The 23,310-nt window shown below is 39.7% G+C and overlaps 2 protein-coding genes across 7 annotated transcripts in view; one reads left to right on the forward strand and one right to left on the reverse strand.

Annotated features, from left to right (window-relative positions):
* Positions 1-7,213, forward strand: part of fam171a2a (family with sequence similarity 171 member A2a) — a 274,253-nt gene extending 267,040 nt beyond the window's left edge. The window contains exon 8 of the mRNA XM_041173473.1: positions 1,316-7,213. Within this exon, the coding sequence (XP_041029407.1) occupies positions 1,316-2,867 (1,552 nt within the window). The 3' untranslated portion in view covers positions 2,868-7,213. The remainder of the gene's footprint in view (positions 1-1,315) is intronic.
* A 4,453-nt stretch (positions 7,214-11,666) lies between these two features.
* grnb (granulin b) overlaps positions 11,667-23,310 on the reverse strand; it is an 87,393-nt gene continuing 75,749 nt past the window's right edge. For all 6 annotated transcript variants that reach the window (XM_041173409.1, XM_041173406.1, XM_041173408.1 and 3 more), the window contains exons 12-14: positions 22,024-22,266; positions 16,068-16,283; positions 11,667-13,626 (exon numbers count right to left, since the gene is read on the reverse strand). In XM_041173409.1, the coding sequence (XP_041029343.1) occupies positions 13,486-13,626; positions 16,068-16,283; positions 22,024-22,266 (600 nt within the window). In that variant the 3' untranslated portion in view covers positions 11,667-13,485. The remainder of the gene's footprint in view (positions 13,627-16,067; positions 16,284-22,023; positions 22,267-23,310) is intronic.

Consider the following 23,310-nt stretch of genomic DNA (forward strand, 5'->3'; position numbering starts at 1 on the left):
GCAACCATCCATTTTGCAGCATATAGTTTAAAGTGTATTGTGGATTGATGTTTAATTTTTAGCATACTGAATCAGCCATTTCAGTTGTGCTGCTACGTGGACTCCTGAATGGTGACACTGAGAGAGGCCTGGAGAGACTGTACAGTGTCACACCTGGAACAGGAAAACATAACACTATCACTTAAAGTATGATGATAGAGCCAAAAGTAAAGTAACCTTATAACCAAGTGATAAAGTAATGTTTTTATGAATCAGCTATGCAATGAGTCAGTAGTAGATAAAGGTTGATTTAGATTAATTTAGACTGAGGTTCAGTGGTGTCAGTGTTGTATTATTTCATTACCATTTTATGTTCTTCTGGGTTTTTGGTTTCAATGGTTCTTAAAGGACAGTTTTGTATTGTTGGTACAGATCAAGGGATACAGCAGAAATACCTGAAGATCCCTTTACCAATCTCAGCAACAGTGCATCTGAGGGTACAATGAACAAATATGGGTTTTTTTTTTCTGTAGCACTGCATACTTTTGTGTGTTTGCAGTCCTCAAAGTGACGTTTGTCACAAAGCTGTGGTTCGCACCACTGATTACATGTTCTCCGTCTTCCTGGAGATTACAGGGTGGTACCAAAAGTCTGTATCCTGATGCATCACAAATATATGGGGCGGAACAGCTCTCCAATGGTCTTTTCCTCTCATTTAAATAACATTCATATGTGGCTGCTTGTAAAGCTCTTGTAATGCACCTTTAAAGTACAGTGGCAGGGGTGAAGTAGCCAATCGGTGTACATCGAAACTAACAGACATGGCACAATGATGGCTAGTGTGGAAAAGGGGAACTAAGGTTTTAGGCTATGACATGTTGGATTCTGCAGGTGCACAAAACAGCATTACTGCTGTCCATGGTATCAATAGGTTATTCAGCTGTGAAAGGGTGAACTCAGATAGCCCCTACTTCATGTTCATGTGCGCTTTTCAGAGCGAGTCACTGAATTGTGACCAGGAGTTTGGAGAATTGATACTTTGTGTTCCGCACCCTCGATGCCCCCTCAGCCAAAGGGCTAAAGTCAGTTGTAGCACCTCAATGCACTCCTGGTTGTGACCAGTGGCATAGGCCATTGCTTCAACACTGAAGGTCAAATCAGTTAGAAGTATATTTTTAGTGAGGTAATCCATTATTTTAATTCACTATTAAGTTGTGTTTGAAATGTAAGCTATGTTCTGTTGTTTGCGTAAAAGTGTTTACCTGTCCTGTCATTTTTAATGTAGATGTGGTGATTTTAAACTTGAAGTTTCACTAATAGAATTTTTATTTAACAGGAGAAGATGCCTAAAACCACGCCAACAGCACAGAAAATTACAAATCGCTTCCACTTTAGACAGCTCCAAGAAGGATCAAGCCACCTCCATGTCTCACATTAATTTGATCAGTACCAGCCATTTGGAATCGGTGTCCTCCAATGGGGATATGGATGTCCACACGCCAATCCTGAAATCCGCCTTTAGTACATCTCGAGAGTTTGAGAGTTCGCGAGAGGAGTTCTTCAAGCAAATTCCATTTCGGGATTCAAGTCAGAAGATGAGGCACATCAGCAAGGCATCCACTGATACTTTGGCTCATCGAGGAAATTCTAAAGAAGACTACCATAGGCCGGTGGAGAGCTTCCCATTGAAAGTTGCAAGGTCCATGGATACTTCCGGAGAATTAGAACCACCTTTAATGGATGAGTACAGACGAAGCTATAGTTCAATGGTTTCACAACAACCGATAGATGATAAAGGCAGAGAGGTTCATGCCAGACGTATTTTGGCTGAAAGTAAACTTTGTGCGAATGATCCGCCCTCGCCGCCACCACTGCCACCACCTTTTGAATCCCTCGTTGGCCACAAAATGGATAATAAGCCTTCAGAATACATGATGTCCCAGTCTGTTGATCACCTGGCCAGGCCTACGACATTGTCCCAGCCAGGTCAACTGATCTTCTGCGGTTCTATTGATCACATGAAGGACAACATGTACAGAAATGTAATGCCTACTTTAGTCATACCTGCCCATTATATGGGATTAACTTCCGATTATCCTTGCATGGATCAGTCAGCGGGCGTACCATCAGAACAATTGGAGATGAAAGGGGCTCCCATGTCCCACCAGCATGGGCCTCAGCAGTATCAACATCAGCAAGTGCAACAACCGACCCCCCAATCGGATGATGGAGAAGGCAAAGGATGGGGACCCCATTCTTCTTCTATGAGCGGCCCAATGGCAGTATTACTAAATGAGTCAGCAATGGCACAGATGAATGGAGAACTGCAAGCACTCACCGAAAAGAAGTTCTTGGAGCTTGGGGTAAAGCCTCAACATCCCAGAGCCTGGTTTGTATCATTAGATGGCCGTTCCAATGCTCACGTCCGGCACTCCTACATTGATTTACAGACAGGAGAAAGGATTGGAAGCAATGATGCTAGCTTAGATTCTGGCGTCGATGTGAATGAAACAAAGCCTGGCAAAAAGGCGAAAGAAGACCGCGATAGGCAAGTTCCTGGAAACGTGGCCTACAGTAAGCTGGTCTACATGGATGACACTGAGCAGAGCAGCAGTGAAAGCAGAACAGCCGTCTGTTCACCAGAGGATAACTCCCTCACCCCTTTGCTCGAAGAGACTTCTGAACACAGGGAAACAATTCACCGGCGGGATCGCAGCAGAGGTAACAGCATGAGGAGCAGCACCAGCGAGATCCACAGGGATTCCACCACCAGCCCAGAAGAGGAGATGCAAGACCACTCTGAAGGGGCAGATGACCAAGGTGAGAATAAAAAGAGTCCCTGGCAGAAACGAGAGGAGAGACCTTTGATGGTTTTTAACCTGAAGTGAAAAGTGGACTTATTTTTCCAAGACCTTGAATAAAATCTTCACAAGTGTTTGAAAATGCATCAGCATCCCAACAGAAAATTTGAGCACAAACAAAACAAAATGACAAAGTCTGAAGCAACATTTCTGGTGACCTAAAAAAACTTCTTCAAGAGAGAATCCAAATGGAGAAGGAGATGAAAGCAGCAAACCAGTTCTTCCAGAATGTGTGCATTTTTTGTTTTGTAAAGCTGAAGAAATTGCTGTGAGAGAGGAACCAATCCCGGTGACAAAACTGCACGTCTGCACGTTGGAACATGCTGTCTTTATCAATGTTGTCTTTAGAACTTAATACTGAGTTTTTGTAAAAAAAAAATATCAGTGTGGTACCAACCCACACAATAAACTCAGTAACTGTTTTTCCTGAGGAAGATGAAAAGACTATATAATGGTTAGGTCCTTTTTGTTACTTTAATTGGAACAACCCTACCAAATGAAGCAGTTTCTTGCTTGAGGAGCAGTAATTTTACATGTCACAACTTTTTTGAATAGGAGCATTTTTGGAAGGTACTTTCCGTTTTCTTTTTCGTACTTTCCTTACTTGACCCAAAACCAATCCCAGTAGCAGACCATATAGACCTGGTCCAGTACTCTCCAAGTGCCTTCTTTATGTTTAAGTTGTGCAAAAAGGAGGGAAAGCAACTGACGCAAAGTTGCAGGTGATGACAAAGAGCCTAAAATTAGGAAGTCAGAATTTATACATATTTTGTAAGTGTGATATTCAATATGTGCAGAAACAGTTAAAGAACAGTAGCCCAGTTACAATTTACCACTGTGATTCTTACTAGACTGCAGCCAACCTGCCAGGTAGGAGTAATAATCACAGGTATAATTAATTCAAGTGCTGTTTTATATTTAAATATATTAGTTGCGTCGAGATGAATTGTTCAATTAATATATGTGAAAGAGAAATAACTAGTAGCCTGATGCCTATAGGGATTACCTAGCAAATGAATGATGCATTTGTATGATTTCTTGTGTAAATCAGCCAATGTACATAGTGACTCGTGTAGATTGATGCAAGAGTCTAAACAAAGTACCTGTCAAGAACTTTATCTGTGCACCTGTTATGAGGGATATATCTGGCCATGTAAAGGGTAGGAGGGCCTAATTTACTTGAACAATGGGCTGCATTTTTAGCCCTTCTGCCTGAAGATTAGGAAGTGGGGGTGGGAGGGGTGGTTTAGCACCCTGAAAATAGTTTACATTCACCAGTGCCCCATTACCTTGGCAATGTCCAGTGTGGCCTACAGTGAGGCAGGCCCTGGGTCTGGCAATAGGCCCATTTCAGATTGGGATTCTGTGATGTCAGTAAGACTGTGCCTGTCATTTTACTGAGATGGCTGGATGGAACTAGTAACAGTTGACAGCCCAGCACTAGAGAACCCTAACAGTAGCTTCCTAAATCAGGCTGGGATGAGCAAGAGTGCTCCTCCACCAGGGATCCACAAATTTAGCCTGGACCATTGTGTTGTGGCACTCTCCCTCCCACTGCCCCAGCAGACCTACTTTCTTCAGCCTAGAGGTTGACAAAACCACCCCTGGTCACCCAAACTCTGGCCACAACATGCCATCCCAATGTAAATGGGGTCCAGCCCTCAAAATGGCCCAGAACTATCAGCACAATTGCCAAGCATCTGATTGGCACCTTCAACCAGTCAGAGACTAGAAGGTTGTTCAGAGAGAACTACACTCTAATGACTGTAAGTAAAATATTGCTCATCCAATATATTGTCAATCTATGTCAAGTGAATGTATTCACCACAAAACATTAATTAGTTAAAAATAAATCAAGTGAAATAAATGTTAATTTACTTTTATTACTGTTAACTCCCTGTAGTTTATTGGATAATGTGAATAGTATATCTTACTGAAAGTGACTCTCTGCATTGTGGTATACACGTAATAAAGTATTTAATTTGGGCCCTCCAAACAAGTATTCACATAACAGGAATTTTCAGAGAGGAATAAATGCAGTGCTTAGCTGCAGAAATTGTTTTTCACATTTTTGTTTCTTTTTATGAATCAGTAACATCAAATATAAGTCAAGTAATAGTAATGCAGTGTATTAGGACACATTGTCTTTTCACCTGATATACTTGGGTTCAAAACCCAGCCTAGGCGTATGGGATGGAAGGCCCCCTTGTCTGCCAATTGAAATGAGTCCAGGAACTATTGACTTCCAGCTTGGGAGATGCTTCCCCACAGCACAGAACTCACTGTAATTGGACCCAAGTTGCAAATCCCAATGAAAGGCCCTTACATAATTGGATGAGAAAATGGAAATTGTCAGGTTAACATTTTTGGGACTAACAGGCTGTTCTCAGTATCTTACCTTGCTAAAGTTACCAAGGCTGAAGATGGCGGTGCAAAAGAAAGGGTGGGGTATTCCAGTTATCATCACTGATAATTGGCAAATATTGCATGACATCAGAAATGGAATTAATCGTTTTAGGATATCTAGTTTAAAAAAGCTTCATCACTGTATTGGACAGATACAAGATTATTACTTTACTAATTCATATCTAGCAAAAGCTTATTTCTTTTGACATGAACGTTGCTAAGTTCATACCCTATTGTTGATTAAGAGTAGATACACAGCCATACCAAACTTTAACTGATATACTGAGTTCTCACAGGCCATTGAGTGAATGAATGATACCCAATTTTCATTAGGCTTAGACTTCTTATTCCATATGATCCAAAGTAAGCAGAACCTTTTCTTGCAATACAGAAACTCATTGATAAAAATATAAAAAGTGAAGACTGAAATTTAATGTTGCATTCAGGTATTCAATTCAACAAGCACCAGATAAACAGTCCCAATATTGATGATACCTCCGGACCGTCACATCCCCAGGGAAACTTGAATAAAGTATTTTAAAAATTAAAGATTGGATTTGAGTAGAATGAGTCCAGCCTGCTTTTTCAATTTATAGCCAAACAGCTTATGAATTGGAGCCCAGTCTACATTACTGATTCCCCCCCTCTTCTGCTGACATTACAAAAATACAGAAAGTGATGGATGGTAAACAACCTTCTGGTCCATCAAGTTTGTGTCTCACATCATTTGTATATCAAAATACATACACTCCCCGCCATACCCAGAAGCAATACAACCTCATGGGATTCCAACAAAGTAACATGAAGTAGAAGACGGGGAACAGCAGGGCCCCAGGTCAAATCATTTCTATCACAATATTGTTAAAGACAGTATGGAGAAAAGGGAATTTTCTCAAACTAAATTAGGGAGAGTGCAGCTGTCATGGTACAACTGGATTTTAATTAACTTAAATAGATTTGATTCAACATTCATTTAATGTGCGGTTGTGGGGGGGGGGGGGGTGGATTTAATAAGCTACCAGATAAGATTAGTCCTTGGGTTTTTTAACATTCATATTTTATCCAATAGATTTTACACCTTAACATGTCCTTTTCACATCCTAATAATCCATCCTAGAACTCAGGTGAGCCATAGCCAGCAGGGAAATGATGCTATTTGTTTGTGTCCTAGGTTCTTTTTGAAAACTTCAGTTGCATTCAGATTGTCATTGTTTGCATCACTTGAGATGCTTATGCTGAACACATGATCACAGGCAATATTTGATCAATAACAAAAATGTTGACCAGCGGCAAGACAGTGGAGCCTCTTTTCAAGGCTGGGACTCAATAGAGAGGAGCATGGCTTGTGGAATCATTCGGTTAGTTTTATAGCCCTAGTTTGAACCTGTGTGCCCCTACCTCAAGTGGAGCACCACAAGATCACCTCGTAATAACCTAGGTTAGACCAAAAGTATATTAAGGAATGTATTTTTTTTATCCATTTAAAAAACCTGTTAATTGAGGTGCCAACATTTCCTGTTAATGCACATATTCAACAATGTAATTTTAGGCTCAAAATAAGAACAACTTTAAGGGTTATTGGTAATTGTGGACTTGTTGCTTTTTTTAAACCTGATAGACAATTGTCTTGTGCCATCAGTTCACACCTCCTTTTGGAGAGTTCATGTCATTGAGTTGTTTCAGATGGTGTGCCACAACTGAGTTAAGATGAATGACCTGGACTGTTTTTGCTGGATGTAATGTATGTGTGGCTACATTTTAAACTGATTATTAGTGCTAGTGACTTGGTGTCTTTTGTTTGACTCTTGGCCACGTTTTGTTTTTACGAGGTGGTTTTAAACAGAGATGTGTGCTTGGTATCCAGTTTGCTCTTTTCAAAGACAACATGGTCAAAATGCTGTGCAATCTTTTTTGCTTGTTCCTAAAGTTGTTAATACAAAGCTTATTAAAAATGTTTGAGAAATGAATCCAGCTTTTCTGCATTATTGAACAAATCATTGAACTGGGTTAAAAATTGTGTTGCAAAATTGTGTTTATAAATCACAATACCTAAATTTCTGGGGGCTGAACCCCTCACCACCTCCCAGTAGACCCAAGTAATGTAGACCAGAAGGGTTTGATTCCACATCTGTGCTGAATTAGTTTATTATTTCCTGGGCCAGTTAGGGGAAAACCAGCAAATTTCCTGCTGCTGAAAAGTGTGGATGTGTTTGTGGCCATCAGGCAAGGACTGGTCTGGGTTTATCAGTAATGCTTTGCCTGGTTAAATAGCCAATGGAAAGTTATTATTTAGGCTTAGTAAAAACAAATCATTTGTTAAAAGGTAACCTATTTCCTATTCTGCTACATACGTTGCTGCCTTCAGGACAGGAAGGGAAACATGGGGGCAGGAAGAGTTTATTTTGTAGTTGCCATTTAAATAAAATGAAAGTTCTTACTGCAATCAGTTGAAACATCTTGTTTCACTCATTCCTCCTTAGACTAGCACTGTTACTTCCAGGAAAATAACCGAGGGAGTGACCTTGCGCACTGGGATGTGCACTATGTTTGAACAGTTGAGGAAGAAGTAAATTAAAAACATTGATTAATAAATGCAAATGCTCTAAAGTTAAAGCAGGGAGGAAGCAACAGGTATAGCATGGATGATAAATTGCATTCAATGAACAAGAACGAAGGGTAGGTAATCCCCATCTTCTTTCTCAATTATTTATCCTGCATCAGAAAAATGCCAGAGATGCTCAAAAAAGGACTTCAATTTCAAGATCAGCTTTTAAAAACTTATGCAATGAATCATATAGGTTTTGAATGGTAAATCCAGATGTTAGTATTCGGTTATGTGAAAATTGCTTATTTGCCACCTTACAAATAGAATTCATTTCACAGAATCACAGAATTTTAACGGCACAGGAGGGGGTGTTTCTCACGTGTCAGTGCAGACTCGATGGGCCGAAGGGCCTCTTCTGCACAGAGATTCTGTGAGGTCATTCGGCCCATCGTGTCTGCACCAGCTCTCCAAATGAGCATTATGACCTAGTGTCATTGCCCTGCCTTTTCGTGGATCGTTGCACTTTGTTTCTATTCAAATAATCCATCTAATACCCTCTTGAATGCCTCGATTGAAACTGCCACCACCACACTTCCAGATAGTGCATTCCAGACCTAAACCACTCATTGCAGTTGACCAATGGATGAGACGACAATATTGAAGAATTGGAACAAAATTTGAGGGGGGAGAAAAAGAGGACTATACCAAAGATAGGTGATTGATTTCAAATAAATAGAGGAGTTTGTTATTTAAGAAGTCCGGCTACAGTCAGGTAGAGTGTCATACACACACATCATTTTCCCATTATCTAATGTTACACTAACTGACTCTTTTCTTCCATTCATTACATTGTGATTACAATATTCCCTCCTTGGCAGCTCATCACTATTCTTCTCTGTCCTTTTTTACAGGGCAACCTGTTCCAAATTGTCAGTGAGCACCTCATTAAGTTCTCATGGGTCCTGGAATCTGCTGGCCAGAAAGATTCCCCTATGCATAGAGGGAATAGTTTTATTTTGTGAATCGGCCGAGTACAAAGGGAAGCATTAAGAGAGTCAAACCCAGGAGAGCACTGCCATTCCCTCAGACAAAGCAAAGCAGGCCTTAAAACCCAGTCTGTTTTTTCCTGTTTTGAATTTTGTGTTCCCAAGATTTCATTTGCCTCCGTCCTGAACACTTCCCTCACTGGTGTCTGAAGTTTAAAATCCCAACACTTGGCTCAGTTATCATCAGTAATCGGAATTGCTTGAAAATCCATGGAAACATTATTGTCCACTGGCTCCACATGCCCTACCATAAAAAAAAATTGGACAGCTACTGTAATTGCATCTGTTCAGGAAACTGATTCTGAGGAATACATCTGTGTCTGGCTTATGCTCGGGCAATCTCAGGACCAAGATGCTTTGGGGCATGGCCAGTAAAAGAGATAGAAATAAGCAATACTGAAAATACTCAGGCAGTATCTGTGGAGAAAAAGACATAGGTCGTTGACTTGAAACTTTCATCAGAACTTGATGAAGTTAGAGATGTAACAGATGATAAACAAATTCAGAAACAGGGTAGGAAAGGCAGAAGGGAAGGTTTGTGATAAGGTGGAAGGCAGGAGTGATTAAATGACGAGAGTGCCTCCTAGCTACAGCATCTGGGAAATCAGCAGTTTTGTCTTACCATTTGCATAATTTCTTAAAGCCTATTGTTTTGTGCATATCAAGGTGAGCGATATTAATGGCAGAGAACAGACCACTTTCCATTTTAGACACCAAATGTCAACATCAAGCACTCTTGTCAAGTGGTAACAGACAGCTGTTGAGTAATAAAGAAACCTTCCACTCTATTCTCAAACCAGTTGTAGCAGTGTGCCACTTTTTCCATTTTTCACAGCAACAGTTAACTAAATCAACCTTCAATTTAAGAATATGTTCTCAAGGTATTAAAGGATATGGGGCAAAGGTGGATATATGAAGTTAAGTCGCAGATCAGCCATGATCTCATCAAATAGGAGAACTAGCTCAAGGGGCTAAATGGCCTCCTCCTGTTCTTTGACCTATTATAAGCAAATGCCAACTGATGTTGAGTTATAGGCAGTTATATGGTGTGGGCCTACTCCCACTAGCAACTAGATTACGATTACACAAACTTACAGGACCCTTGAAGCCAATGAACAGAAGAGCCTTGGCAGACCCCAAAAGTGAAAGACCATTCTCCAAATCACTGCAGCACCAAATTTCTGCCCCCCCAACTCCCAAGTGCAATTCCTTTGAAAAAGAATCTATGGCTACCTTAGAAACCAGCACTCTGAGGGAAATATGTGAAAATTCCCAGAAACCTGGAGCATTGAAACGATTATGTACCATCTTGACTCTAACTTGGGTTCAGCCCCAGGGACTGCTTGCCATTTAATAACACAGATGCAGCAATCCAATTCCAATTGGGTGGAATTGGTACTCCACCCAATTCAGGTTAGTGGCTACAAGACTAGAGAGACCGTCTCTAGGTCTCAGTGAAAGGGCGGCGCGGGGGTGGGGGGCGGGTGGCAGGGCAGGTGATTCTTAGCAAAAATGTCCTCCTTGAGTTTCTTTTTCCTAAATGATGTAGGACAATGAGGTTTAGTAACTCCTTACAGGTGCACAATTTGACATTCAGCAGTTGTTTTGTTTTGCATTGTATTTAAAGCCTCTGGCAGAAATAGTTAACATGTTTCTCCAAGTGCAGAAGCATTTAGGCAATGTGTTGCATAGATTAGTGCTGTTAAAACAGAGTGGGGGTTGATGAAAAAGACTCTAATACGTTTTCAAATTTCAATTTTATTCTTCAGGCTTTATTGCACTCTTGCTGCTACTTTGACACCAATACAGTTGAGTGTCAGCTGTGGCTCAGTTGACAGCACTCTTGCCCCTGAGGCACAAGGTTCAGGGCTTGAGCCCAAAAATCAAGGCTGTCACTCAAGACGGAACACTCTATTGTTGGAGGTGCTGTCTCTTGGATGAGAAATTAAACCGACGCCTCCTAGCGTGGATGTAAAAGATTCCGTGGCACTATTTCAAAGATGAACAAGGGAGTTATCCCCGGTGGGTGTCCTGGCCATTATCAATCCCTGAATCAACATCACAAAAATGGATTTTTAGGTCATTATATTGCTGTTTGTGGTATTTTGGTGATACAAACTGCCTGCTGCGTTGCTGACATTACAATACTTCAAAAGTACTTCATTGACTGTAAAGTGTTTTGACACATCCAGTGATTGTGAAACTATGTAAATACACATCATTCTTTCTTTACTCCTGAAATTCAAAGTCAGTTTCTGGGCTAAAGCAATATCCGTTATCCAATGACTTGGATTAAACAACATAACACAGCAAAGGTGGAAAATACTGCAAACCAAAAAGAGCACTGATGTTATGTTTACAGGCTACAAAACAAGCTAGCAACATAGATGTGATTTATCTCCCCCTTTTTATACAGGTCCTAGCAAAAGTGGAATATTCTTATTAATATTCTAGAGGTGCAACAAAGCAGCACCCATTCTAATCTTTTAGATTTAAAAAAAAACATGGAGGAGAGATGAAATGCAAGGTGGGCCATTTGGAATGGAATAGAATTAAAATGCAAAATCTATAATAAAGGATAATTTATTTACAAAGTGACTGAAATCTTGGCAAAATCTCAGTGTAAGACAAGAAAAGAACACGTTTTTAGTTAGTGTGAATGGAAGTGTCTTTGTAGCAATAAAAGAACATGTGCAGACCTATCGACAGCACAAGATTTTATGTGCAATGTACTCACATGGTTTCCCCAGACCAAACAAATCTCTGTGTGGTGGAACACATGACACCAGTTTTACTGGGTTGCTAAGTTTGTTTAAATAAACAAAAATATTTCAGATAAATTTATTTTTATTTGTAGCAAACATTCAAAAAAACAGGATAACTGCACAGTATGAACAATTTGATTTGCATCATTTAGTTGCAAGAACTCCCTTTTGGTAATGCCAAAGCAATATTGTAGTGCCATCCTTTCAATCATCCAACAACCACATGGTCAAACCACAATGGTTGAAAGTTCTAATGAAAGGATCAGACAATGAAGTGGTTTTAAATGGTGGCCACTAGAAAAATGGCATAATGAGATGCATTGTAAGCAGATGCAAGGATTTCAAAACGCAGAACTATCACTGGATCAGCAGCATGACCTCACCCAAGGCTAGACTTTTGGATCCATATGTTCATGATAACAGTAAAGTATAGTAAAAATTAATCCATTACAAGTGAAATGACATCAGATATTCTTCTAGCGTATAAAGCAAAAAATTTCAAAAGATTACAGTAAACAGACTACTTGGCTGTTTTAATCATCACCTCACTGAAGCTGTCTTTCGCTAATTCTACAAGCAACCAATGCCCTCAAAAAGAATTGGCAAATCTTTTGCCTCCCTCATATCTTTAAAAAAAGCATTGCTCTGAGATGGATTCTAGTTCGATAAAAACGAGAACGGATGAACAGAATTTAAGTTAGGAATCAGTAAGATTTCAACAAGTCCCAACAAAATAGTTTTAAAAATGTATCTACCATTAAAAATCATAACTCATTTTGCAATTTGATTAAACAGCAAAGAACTTGGTAAGCAAGTAATCCGCCCAAATCAATTAATTTCTGAATTAGTACTTAAAACATTTTAGTCTCAACCATCTTAAAGATTGTATCATTTTAAGAATTGTTCTCAAATATATCTGTTGTCTTGTTTTTATATAAAAATGTTACTGTATGAGGTTGGTTTGGAGCCTAATGTAGAGGAGTGCCGCTCACAGTGTCCAGGAAAAAGATCAGATCGCTGTCTGGTCCACAGAATGACACATTCAGCTGGTGGGAGCCAAACATACATACATACAAATTCAAGAGTCACATCCACCGATAAAGAAATGTGCTTTGGAGTGGCTCGTGCAGGGGGAGAAGCGCGCACATCAGGTCCATTCTATTTGGCAGGGAGTGTAGCATAATCCAGGCCTAACCACAGGAGAGAAGAGGGGAGATGGTTTAACCTCCTCTCCCAAACCAGTGGTTACACCTGTACTGGGTCATCAAGGTTCAACATTTTCAAATGTCCTTCAGTGTTACCGTGATTAAACGGTCAAGAGTATTAACCTGAGAAACATACTCAGTGCACACTAAATCAACGGGCTTACAGCAGAGTTAAGAGCAGATTTTAATGATTTTCAGACAAGAGATAGGTAATCTATCTCAAGTATCTATGTTTGAATAAAAATCCAATTGGGTTAGTAATTTAATCAGATAGGTTGCCTGCTTGTATTACTTTACATTGGGATGGTTTATAAACCTGCAAATTTCCATTTTGTAAGAGAATCAAGCAGCTGGCTTTCAATCTGGTGCAATTTTACATTCAACATCCATGTAATGCACAAAAGCAGAATCAATACAGTTTACAGAAGAGGTTCCTAAAAATGATTTTATAGTGAAGAGGATTAAAATCTTTCAAGAAAAATATTCAGGGGACTTAAGCCAGATTTTGTGCCTCAGAACTGTTCTTTACTATTTCAGGAACTTGCTTTATGCTTGATTGGAAGATTTACCATACAAAAGTAACCCAAAATTTTCTATTGTACAATTCCCGAGATGTCACACTGTGATGTTTTGTTTTGGTGCATTACACAGTTCAAGTAGATTAGAGGCACAAACACATCACAGCCTTTCAAAGGCCTTTTTCTGCTTTGGAAAGAAGAGGTCCCATCTCAGCCGACGTCGTGGTGTACACATTTTGGTTGCTCCATTACAGGTGTAGCCATTCGGGCAACAGTGCAGCTGATCTTCACAGCAAGTGGCCTGCAAGGTAATTCAAATCTTACATTACAGCAATTAATAACCATATAACATTACATTACAGGATAAGGATGAGAGGTATATTCACAGTGATTCTGAATCACTGCAAAGCAACAATGAATTCGTTATGGCACAAAAGGTGATTATTCGATCCATCAAGTCCAGGCCAGCTTCCTCTAAAGAAATCCAATCAGCCCCAGTCCCTTGGTCTATCTTCATAGCTCTGCAAGTTTATTTCCCTCAAATACCCATTCAATTTTCTTTTAAAATCATTGATCGTCTCAGCCTCCACAACCCTCGTTCAGAGCAAGTTCCAGACCATTACTACTCGCTGCATTAAAAAAAAAGTACTTCCTCACATCCCATGTTTTCATTTCACCTTAGAAATGTTCAGTGCTAGAGTTGCTATTCTGCAGTTGAGAATCAGTGATGGAAAGATATTTGCCTGGACGGCCAGGATCGACTCCAATCCAATGAATACTTGGCACCTGTTTTAGAATTTCCGCTTCTTGTCCAGGCAAAGCTGCCTTATAGTGAATACAAAAATAATAATTTATTGAACTTAAATGTGTAAAGTGCCTGCTGGACAATCACAAGCTGAGTTTGATAAAACTTTTAAACTAACAGGAGGAGGCATTTTTACACTTTCAACTGTTCATTTCCATTTCACAAGCAAGTAAAGATGATGCATTCCACAGATTCACTTTTATACATTTGGGACTAAGTGTTGTATTTTTGCCTCGTTGACCTTCGCATTTCCACACCTCAAGATCCAAATTTATGTTTAGAAGACACTAATGTTTTTAAAAATTATTTGTTCATGAAGACTGGGTAATGCTGGCAAGGCCACATTTATTACTCATCTCTAGCTACTCTGAGGTAAAGGGCCTGTATGTAATTGGATTTACATATTTATGACTCACCCTGTGAATTCTTTTCTCTATTGCTGAAAAAAGGAGACATTGTGGAGAATCAGGCAAAGCCTTGACCAATTAGTCGACCTGCCCAGTTAACTATTCCCTGGTGCATGCCCCACGACAACCCTCTTCTCATGCAGTGTAAATTGTTGTTCTGATTAGATCTGGTATTCTTGCAAATCTGCCCTGATAAGTGGCAAGGCAAAAAGCTTTGACAGCATGTCTCTATTTTCAGCAATATTTAAGTTTTTTTATACATGATTACCAGAGAGGTTGCTTTGTGTTGAATGATATTAGACATGCTTGAAATGATGTTGGGCTTCAAAAAGATATATTCACTTAAACTTGAGGTAACTTTACCATGATCATAACTGGGGTCTGCTAACCTGGACAACTTGATTCTGCAACTGGAGACCTTTACTTTTACTATATTGAAGCATAGTCCTTTCCTTTAGAATTTTTTTTGCAGAGAGTAACTGCTCTGAGTGTGGTCCTGGAATCATTTGCTAACAGTCTGAGGGCCTGAAGAGCCTATTCGTGTTCCTATGTAATATTTTAATGACCCAGGCATTTCCTCAAATAAACTTTCACTGTCAGAGATACTTTAAATTGATTTTTAAGGGATTTTCCTCCCCTGCAGGATATTTTCAGCAGAAATTAAGAGCTTGTGAAGTGGAACTGAAGAAAATAGATATGTTATATTACCCGTCTAAATCAGTGAAAAGTCATCTTTCATGTTACAAATCTGACCCTACAAACCCAATTAAGGAACTCCATAGCTATTCCATCTCAAACCAACCTTTGCTTGTCTGGTTTACTTATACTTGATAATGAAGAAGTGAATTAGCTTAAACTTAGGCTATTTTAGTTTAATATTCCACAGAAAACCACCAGCCCAATATAGAATTGAGGATGGAGAAATTGCAAAGCATGAAAAAGAATCTCAAGGTACACAGTTTAAAGATTCCCAGTCTGACATTCAACACTGGTCCCCAGCACTGATAAACACTCATAAGGTTGATGTCAAAGCAAGCCACCTAACATAGCTATGACTCATATGGCAAGAGCTTAGTTGGTGAGGGAAATGCAAAAATATCTGTAAGAGATATGTACTTTACCAAAAGATATTTGGACTTTGCTGAAACATATTCATGCACTTCCAACTTCATATAATCTAATTGGGCTCCAGTTCCCCTCCACCCCACATTCTTTCCTCCTTCATTAAGGGCATCCCCTAATGTTGGCATGAAGCTTCACATCGCCTCAAAACAGGGCATTTGAAATTATGTGGTGTCACAACTGACCTTTGCCCTGTTCTCTTTCAACATCCAGCAGATGTCACTAGATAGCAATTAAAAGTGGGAGTTGTGCATCTGAACACCAACTGAGCATCTTTATCATTGATCCAGCTCAGACTAGCAAATTCATCATTGAATCTGGTACCTTTAGGTGCGTATTGACCAGTACTACCTGAGATGGCAAAATCAATCCATTAAGGGAGCAGAGTTCAATTTCTGAAGCACTTACTTGTTCGTATGGACAGCAAGCCCAGTCCCCAGAAGTAATCTTACAGCAGGTGGCTGGAGACTGGCAGCTGAACTTGTCATCACATTTTAATTTAGAGGCGGACGACTGTTTGACCTCCAAAGGTACAGAAAGGCTCTGCTTTTCACAGGTTCCAGCACTCACATTACAGGTGTAACCGTGTGGACAGCAGTGTTCATGATCCGTGCAGCACACCGCCTAGTGGAAATACAAGAAAATCTTCAGTAGCCCCTCAACACCCTAAAGGTCCCTTTCCTTCCAAGTAAGCACTTGTTTGCAAACCAAACTTATAATATTATGTGGGGAGGAAATATGAAAACTACAAGAGCCAAAAGATCTATATAGTGTTAATGCTTCCTGTCTTGATCAGAAAACAGACTAAACAATTACTGGACCTCATATAGCATGCATGAATTCACTTCAGTGGTTTCTTGGAGTTAAAACTTGTGTTCAGAGGCATTTTTATTTGCTTTAGTAAGATAAGTATATAGAAAAAGGATGTCTAAACTGTGGCCTGCGCTCCAGGCAACTCAAATCCCACTCATACTTCTTTTTAACATTCAGTGGTTTTACCAATACAGTACAGCACAGTGCATTACAAGCAACTGCACAAAATAACTTTAAATTGACAGCCAGCAGTTACTCAAGGTTTTTATAATTTTAAATGTAATTTGTCATGATTTTCTACCCCAGTAACTGCACAAGTAGTAAGTCCCACATTTGTCCAACACAGTCCATCAATGGCAGTTTGGGAAAGAAAATGAGTTTCCCATTTATCCATGTCAACAAATAAAACACTTAGTTGCAAAACAGAGTTTAAAAAGTCAATAGCAAACAAAATTCTGGTGAACAAAAAGTGAGAAGGGTTCATTAATAATCCTCCCCTTACAATGCAGGCAATTAGTAGAGGGATATGATCTTTATACTAATGGAATGGTCAAAATAAATTTTTCAACCTGGTTTACTTTTACATACTCCTTAGCAGTGGTGAGCTAGTGAAAACAAGCAAAGACTTGGAAGAAGAAACAGTTTCACTTGCGTCCTTTGCTACAAAAGATTTCCATTGTCTACAAAATTAATTTGATAAATTTTAATTAAGAAATATTCAACTTTTGTGTGCTTAGAGTTGCCCAGAGGGCAAACAGAATTTAAACCTCAGTACATTAAGTACTGTCCTAAATGAAAGGTTCTAAATCAACTTCTCCCCACTCTTTTCCATCCCTTATTCTTTAAATCAGCACTTAAACTACAAGTAAAATATTACCCATGTAGATTAGAAATATTACAGAACTTCTGGTGGCTTCCACTTAATTGAACTGTGTTTACATTTCAACCAGTTTTCTAAATGCACTCAAGCACATACTGCTGACAGTTACAGTTACTGGCAAAGTTGTGTTGATAGAATGGTTATTTAAATTTGGTCACAGGATGTGGGCAACAATGGCAAGGCTGCATTTACTGCCTTCTGTGAGCTGTCTTGAGGAGATGATGGGTCCTCTTCTTTGGTACATACCAATTGCTTTTGTTACAGCTGAGTGGCTTGCTGGGCTATCGAGAACATTTGTCAACCATGTTTTCTGGGTTTGGAGTCAATTGAGAGGCTGACTCCCTTCCCTAAAGTAATGAACCAATTGTGCTTTTGCACCAAAAATCAGAAGCTCTATTGTTATTTTGACTGGTATCAGCTCACTAATAATTCACCAGATTTATTAAATTTAATTCCACATTTGTCATGGAGGGATTTGTATTCATGACCCTTGGTTGCTAGTTCAGTAACACAACCATCATTTTCCACACCTTGAAAATTGCATGATTCTTGATGGAAAGCACATATGTTGATGTAGAGTGAAAATAGAAATCTGGCTTGGCTGTAATGCCTTCCTAACACATTTGCAAATGGAAGTGTGCTAAAGGGCTGAAGTGCTAAAGCACATCCCAACACCAACCAGTGCCTTCAGGATTGAAAACTGTCGATGGTGGAGGCAAAGAGAAGTGTGTGCGCACAGGAAGGTGCTAGAGGGGAGAGAAACGGAACAGAGGAAAAGGGAGGTGGTTGGGAGGGTTGAGGAAGGGGGAAAAAGAGCCAAGGAAGGTAAGATGTTTGGTATCTGTTACATTTGATGCCCAAACTAAAAACAGTGTTTGAAAAATAATTTATGCAACCAGCAACAAATGAATTTTAGGCTCATAATCAAGAGTCTTCTGAAATCAGAAAGAAAGCATTTTTCTAATCCATGTAATTCATCCTTCTGTGCCATTAAGATTCTGAGATTCTGTGATGTATTCTCTCAGCACAGACAATAAAATGTGCTGAGGTGCAACATATAGCAGTACTGACTACCATCACAAAGCAGACTAAATGAAACCATACTTTACAAAGCATATTAAATTATTTACATGTGCCATCTAGCATTAGCAAAAGCAACTATAAAGGATCAATGACAGCATTGATGAAAGACAGAGCAAAATAACATGCCTGTTCAAATCATTTGGTAGTAACCAAAGTTTTAGCATCAGGTTTAATCCCAGTGATCATGGTAAAGTAGTTTGTAAAACATTTATTATCTACATTTGTTCCTGCCCCTTACAAGGGGAGGAGGACTCATGCACTGCATTATAATTTTCAACCCTCTCTTGTTGTCCTCCCATATTTCACTCAAGTGGCCACTAGTCTCACATCAACATTGAATGCTGGTAGAATATTCAACAATCCTGCCTTCACCCAGCACTTTAGGCTATATATCTTAGTACATAGCACTTCCAGTAGGAGTCGGTATAGATCATCAGGATGGGCCCAAACATTGGCTAAATTTCTTCCTCCACTGCTACTGCCCTGACTGCAATCAACCTAACCAACCCAGATCAAACCTGGTGCCACCCTCATCTCCATAGCTCAGAAAAGATGACACTATCTCAGTCATCAAACAGCCTAGTTGTTACAGGGGAAAACTCCCCACCTTCACCCACAACCCTGTGGAACACATCTGAAAATTGTACACCTTTAACCTTTAGATTTAATGGTTGAAAATTATGGGCTGGGGATTCGCTATTTCCCAAAATGCGTTCCCAATATGCAACGTAGAACAAAACTTTGGACAAGTTCCTTCTGTTAACGCTGATCTGTGTGTTAGGAAGACAGAAGTGCCAGTACTTATGATCATAATGGATCACAACTCCATGGCCAGGCATCCATTACACTCAGTCTACCTATATTTCACGTTTAGTACTTCTTTTTAGAAGAGCCATCAATTACATAGGCTCAGGACTGGTCATATCCCCGAGCAACAATATACTCTCCTCAGAATGTCCATCAGAGCTATAAATGATTATTGTTCTCACTAATAGGTGACAGTTTTGCTTCAAAGCAATTTTAAGTGATTAAAATGAGTAAAAGATTTTAACAGTACAATTTAACAATTTGGCTTTAAGTTTTTGACAAAAATTTCCAGCTTTTCATGATTTATTCTCACCCTTTTTCGCATTCCATCATCCTACAACACATCGATACCATTTACAGATGGATCTGCAAGTTTGGTCTTTAGCTTCCCAAGATCCCTACATATGGATTAGGAGTAGGCCAGCTCTGCCATTTGATAAAATCATGGCTGATCTGATTCTGGCCTCAACTCCATTTTCCTGTCTACCCCTATAGACTTTGACTCCCTTGTGAATCAAGAATCTAACTCAGCCTTAAAAATATTCAATGACCCTGCCTTCACTGCTCTCTGTGGAAGAGAATTCCACAGATTACCAACCCTCAGAGGAAAGAATTACTCCTCATCTCGGTCTTAAATGGCAGACCCTTTATTTTTAAACTGTTCCCCCCGACTAGTTCTTGTCTCCTCCCCAAGGGGAAAGATCCTTTCAGCATCCACCCTGTAAGGTCCCCTCAAGATCACCTCTCGTTTTTCTAAACTCCAATTAATACATGCCCAACCTGTCCAACTTTTCCTCACAAGATAACTCCATCCAAGGAATCGGTTAAGTGAACTTTCTATAAACTGCTTCTAATGCAATTATACCCTTTGTTAAGAAAGGAGATCAAAACTGTACACAGTACTCCAGATGCGGTCTCACCAATGTCTTGTACAAATTTCCTGACTCTCATATTCCATTCCCCTGGCAACAAATGATGACATTCCATTTGCCTTCCTAATCACTTTTTGGACCTGCGTACTAACATTCTGTGATTCAAGTACCAGGACGCCCAGATCCTTCAATACCACAGAATTCTGCAATCTCTCTATTTAAATAATATACTACTTTTCTATTCTTCCTGCCAAAATAGACAAGTTCACATTTTCCCATATTATACTCCTTCTGCCAAATTTTTGCCCACTTACTTAATCCATGCATATCCCTTTGCAGGCTCCTTAAGTCATTTTCACAACTAACTCTCCTGGCTATCTTTGTGTCATCAGCAAATTCAGCAACCATACATTCGGCCCCTTCATCAAAATTATTGATATAGATTGTGAATAGTTGAGGCCCTAGTCCTGATCCCTTTGAGGCTCTACTGGTTCCAGCATGCCAACCTGAAAATGGCCCATTTATCTCTACTCTCTGCTTCCTAACTAATCCACTGTCCATGCTAATTTGTTACCCCCTACTCTATGAGCTCTTATTTTGTGCTGTAACCTTGAATGTGGCATCTTAAGGCATGCCTTTTGGAAATCTAAGTACACCACATCAATAGGTTCCCCTTTATCCACCTTGCTTGTTACTTCCTCATAGAACTCTAATAAATTTGTCAAACATGATTTCCCTTACACAAAATCATGCTGACTCTGCCTGATCACAAGATTTCTAAGTGTTCTGCTACAATCTCCTGAATAATAGATTATTGCACTTTCCCTATGACAGATGTTAGGCTAAGTGGTCTGTAGTTCCCTGCTTTCTGTTTCCTCCTTCTCTTGAACAGATGGTTACTACATCACTATTTTCCAATTTGATGGAACCTTCCCAAAATCTAGGGAACTTTGGAAAATTACAACCAATGCATCTACTATCTCTGCAGCCACTTCTTTTAAGACCTTAGGATGTAGGTCATCAGGTCCTGGAGACTTGTCAGCCTTTACTTCTAATAGTTCTCTTGGTACCCTTTCCCTGGTGATTGTAACTGTTTTAGATTTCTCCTTCCCTTCGATTCTGGATTTACACATATTTCTGGGATGTTATTTGCGTCTTTTACAGTGAAGGCAGACAAAATATCTGTTCAATGCTTCTGCCATTTCCTTATTTCCCATTATTAATTTCCCAGACCCTCTCTCTAGAGGACCAACACTCACTCTAGTTACTCTTCTTTTTTAAATACTTGGATTACAATCTGTTTTTATGTTCCCAGCTAGCTTTCCCTCATACACTAATTTTTCCCTCACTTTTAGCCATCTTACAGCTTCCTCTCCCCCACATTCTGATCAAGTTTAGCAGTCCCAGCATAACACATTTACAAATACTGAGATATATTCACAATGCTGTTCAAGTCGGCAAGATTATTTCCTCTAATTTCCAACTAATTTGTCAGAATTTCTCTCCTGGATTTTACCCATTTTTGAAAGGCCTGAAACAAACCATGCAGGAAAACTTTTCAAAACTTGCAAAAGCTTGACATACAAAAGCAAAATACTTCAGATGGAGGAAATCTGAAACAAACACTGAAAATGCTGGAAATACACAGGTCAGGGAGCATCTGTGGAGAGAAAGAGAGTTTGTGTTTCAAGTCAATAATGATTCTTCATCAGAACGTTAGTAAAGCTTGGCACGTTAGTCTTCCTAACAATTAGCAAAAATTACTGGACAAGATATAAAGAAAAAGCAATTCTGGAATTTTGTGGTTTACATGTTCCTTGTCCCCTTCAGAAACAACATTTGGTGACAATATTTAATTGAAACATTTTTTCCAAATAACAGATCTTACAGAAACAAATGCATAACTTACTTCAGTCAAAGGGCAGCAGCCCCAGTCTCCTGAGCGCCGTCGACAACAGGTACTGCCCGTAGGGCAGCTCATGGTGTCATCACACTTGGTATCCAATGCCCTGCTCTTCACCAAAGTTTTCATGCTAGCTGCTTCATTTGTGGTCCAGGGGAAAGATACTGGTTTCTTCTTGCAGACCTTATGCTGAACATCACAATCGTAGCCATTAGGGCAGCAGTGTCCTACATTTTCACAGCAAACAGCCTAATAAGGGGAGATAAACAGAGACTTTGATTCTGTTTCTCAAGGCAACTTCCCAACCTCCAACCATTAAAATTGTTCAGTGAAAGTATAGTTTAGACTGTTCTATCAACTAGGAAAGGGTTCCATGCAACATGCCTATCCTCATTCATAAGGGTGGACCTCAGAATGCATTCAAAAAATAAATTTCACATTGCAATCAGATAAAACAACAATGTTTAGTGGGCTGGGCAGCATATTGAATCTGGCAAAGGCCTTTATTGGCGTAGCGACAGAAATAGGTCTTTAAGCCAGTTCCACCATTCAATAAGACCATGGCAGATCTGTGACCCAATTCCACATACCCGCCTTTGCCCAATAACCCCCAATGCCTTAGGTTTACAAAAATCTGTCAATCTCCAATTTAAAATTAACAACTCAGTGTCAACTGCCCCTAGTAGAAAGAATTCCAAACTTCTGCCACTCTTTGCATATAGAAATGTTTCCTAACTACACTCCTGAAAGGCCACGTCCCTTTCAGCTCAGGGGTTCGGCCCCAAATCAGTCCCCCAGGAATTCTCTGCCCACTAGCTGGAATGGTTTTATGTGAAAGGAGCTTGTGCATCCTCCAGTTTCCAATTGGCATAAGTCTGTATCAAAAATGTGCACACAATTCAGCAAAATTTTTTAGGCAGGACAGATGGTGGCAGATGCAGGAATAGATAAAAAAGAAATTGGCACAGGAAGGAGTGCGCCTCTCAGCTCGTTGCTATTGAACAGTTGAGGCAGAGTAGGAAGTCCTTTTCTCTACGTGTAACACAATTATATTATAATAACTGTTAACATTTACATAGCATGTTTCACATAATGAAACATTCCAAGACACACACAAGGGAGTGAGAATTCTGGAGCATGAAGCAGCAGTGAAATAGGCAAGGTGAAGATTTTTGGGAACTAAATTTCGAAGTGTGGGGAATTGGTAGCCGAAGGCTCTGTTACTGGGGGTGGTAAAAGGGCCAGATTGTGACAAACATCATGACCAGATTTGGAAGAGATAAAGGAGCACTG

This window comes from Carcharodon carcharias, chromosome 23, assembly GCF_017639515.1.
Source record: "Carcharodon carcharias isolate sCarCar2 chromosome 23, sCarCar2.pri, whole genome shotgun sequence".
Lineage (NCBI taxonomy): Eukaryota > Metazoa > Chordata > Chondrichthyes > Lamniformes > Lamnidae > Carcharodon > Carcharodon carcharias.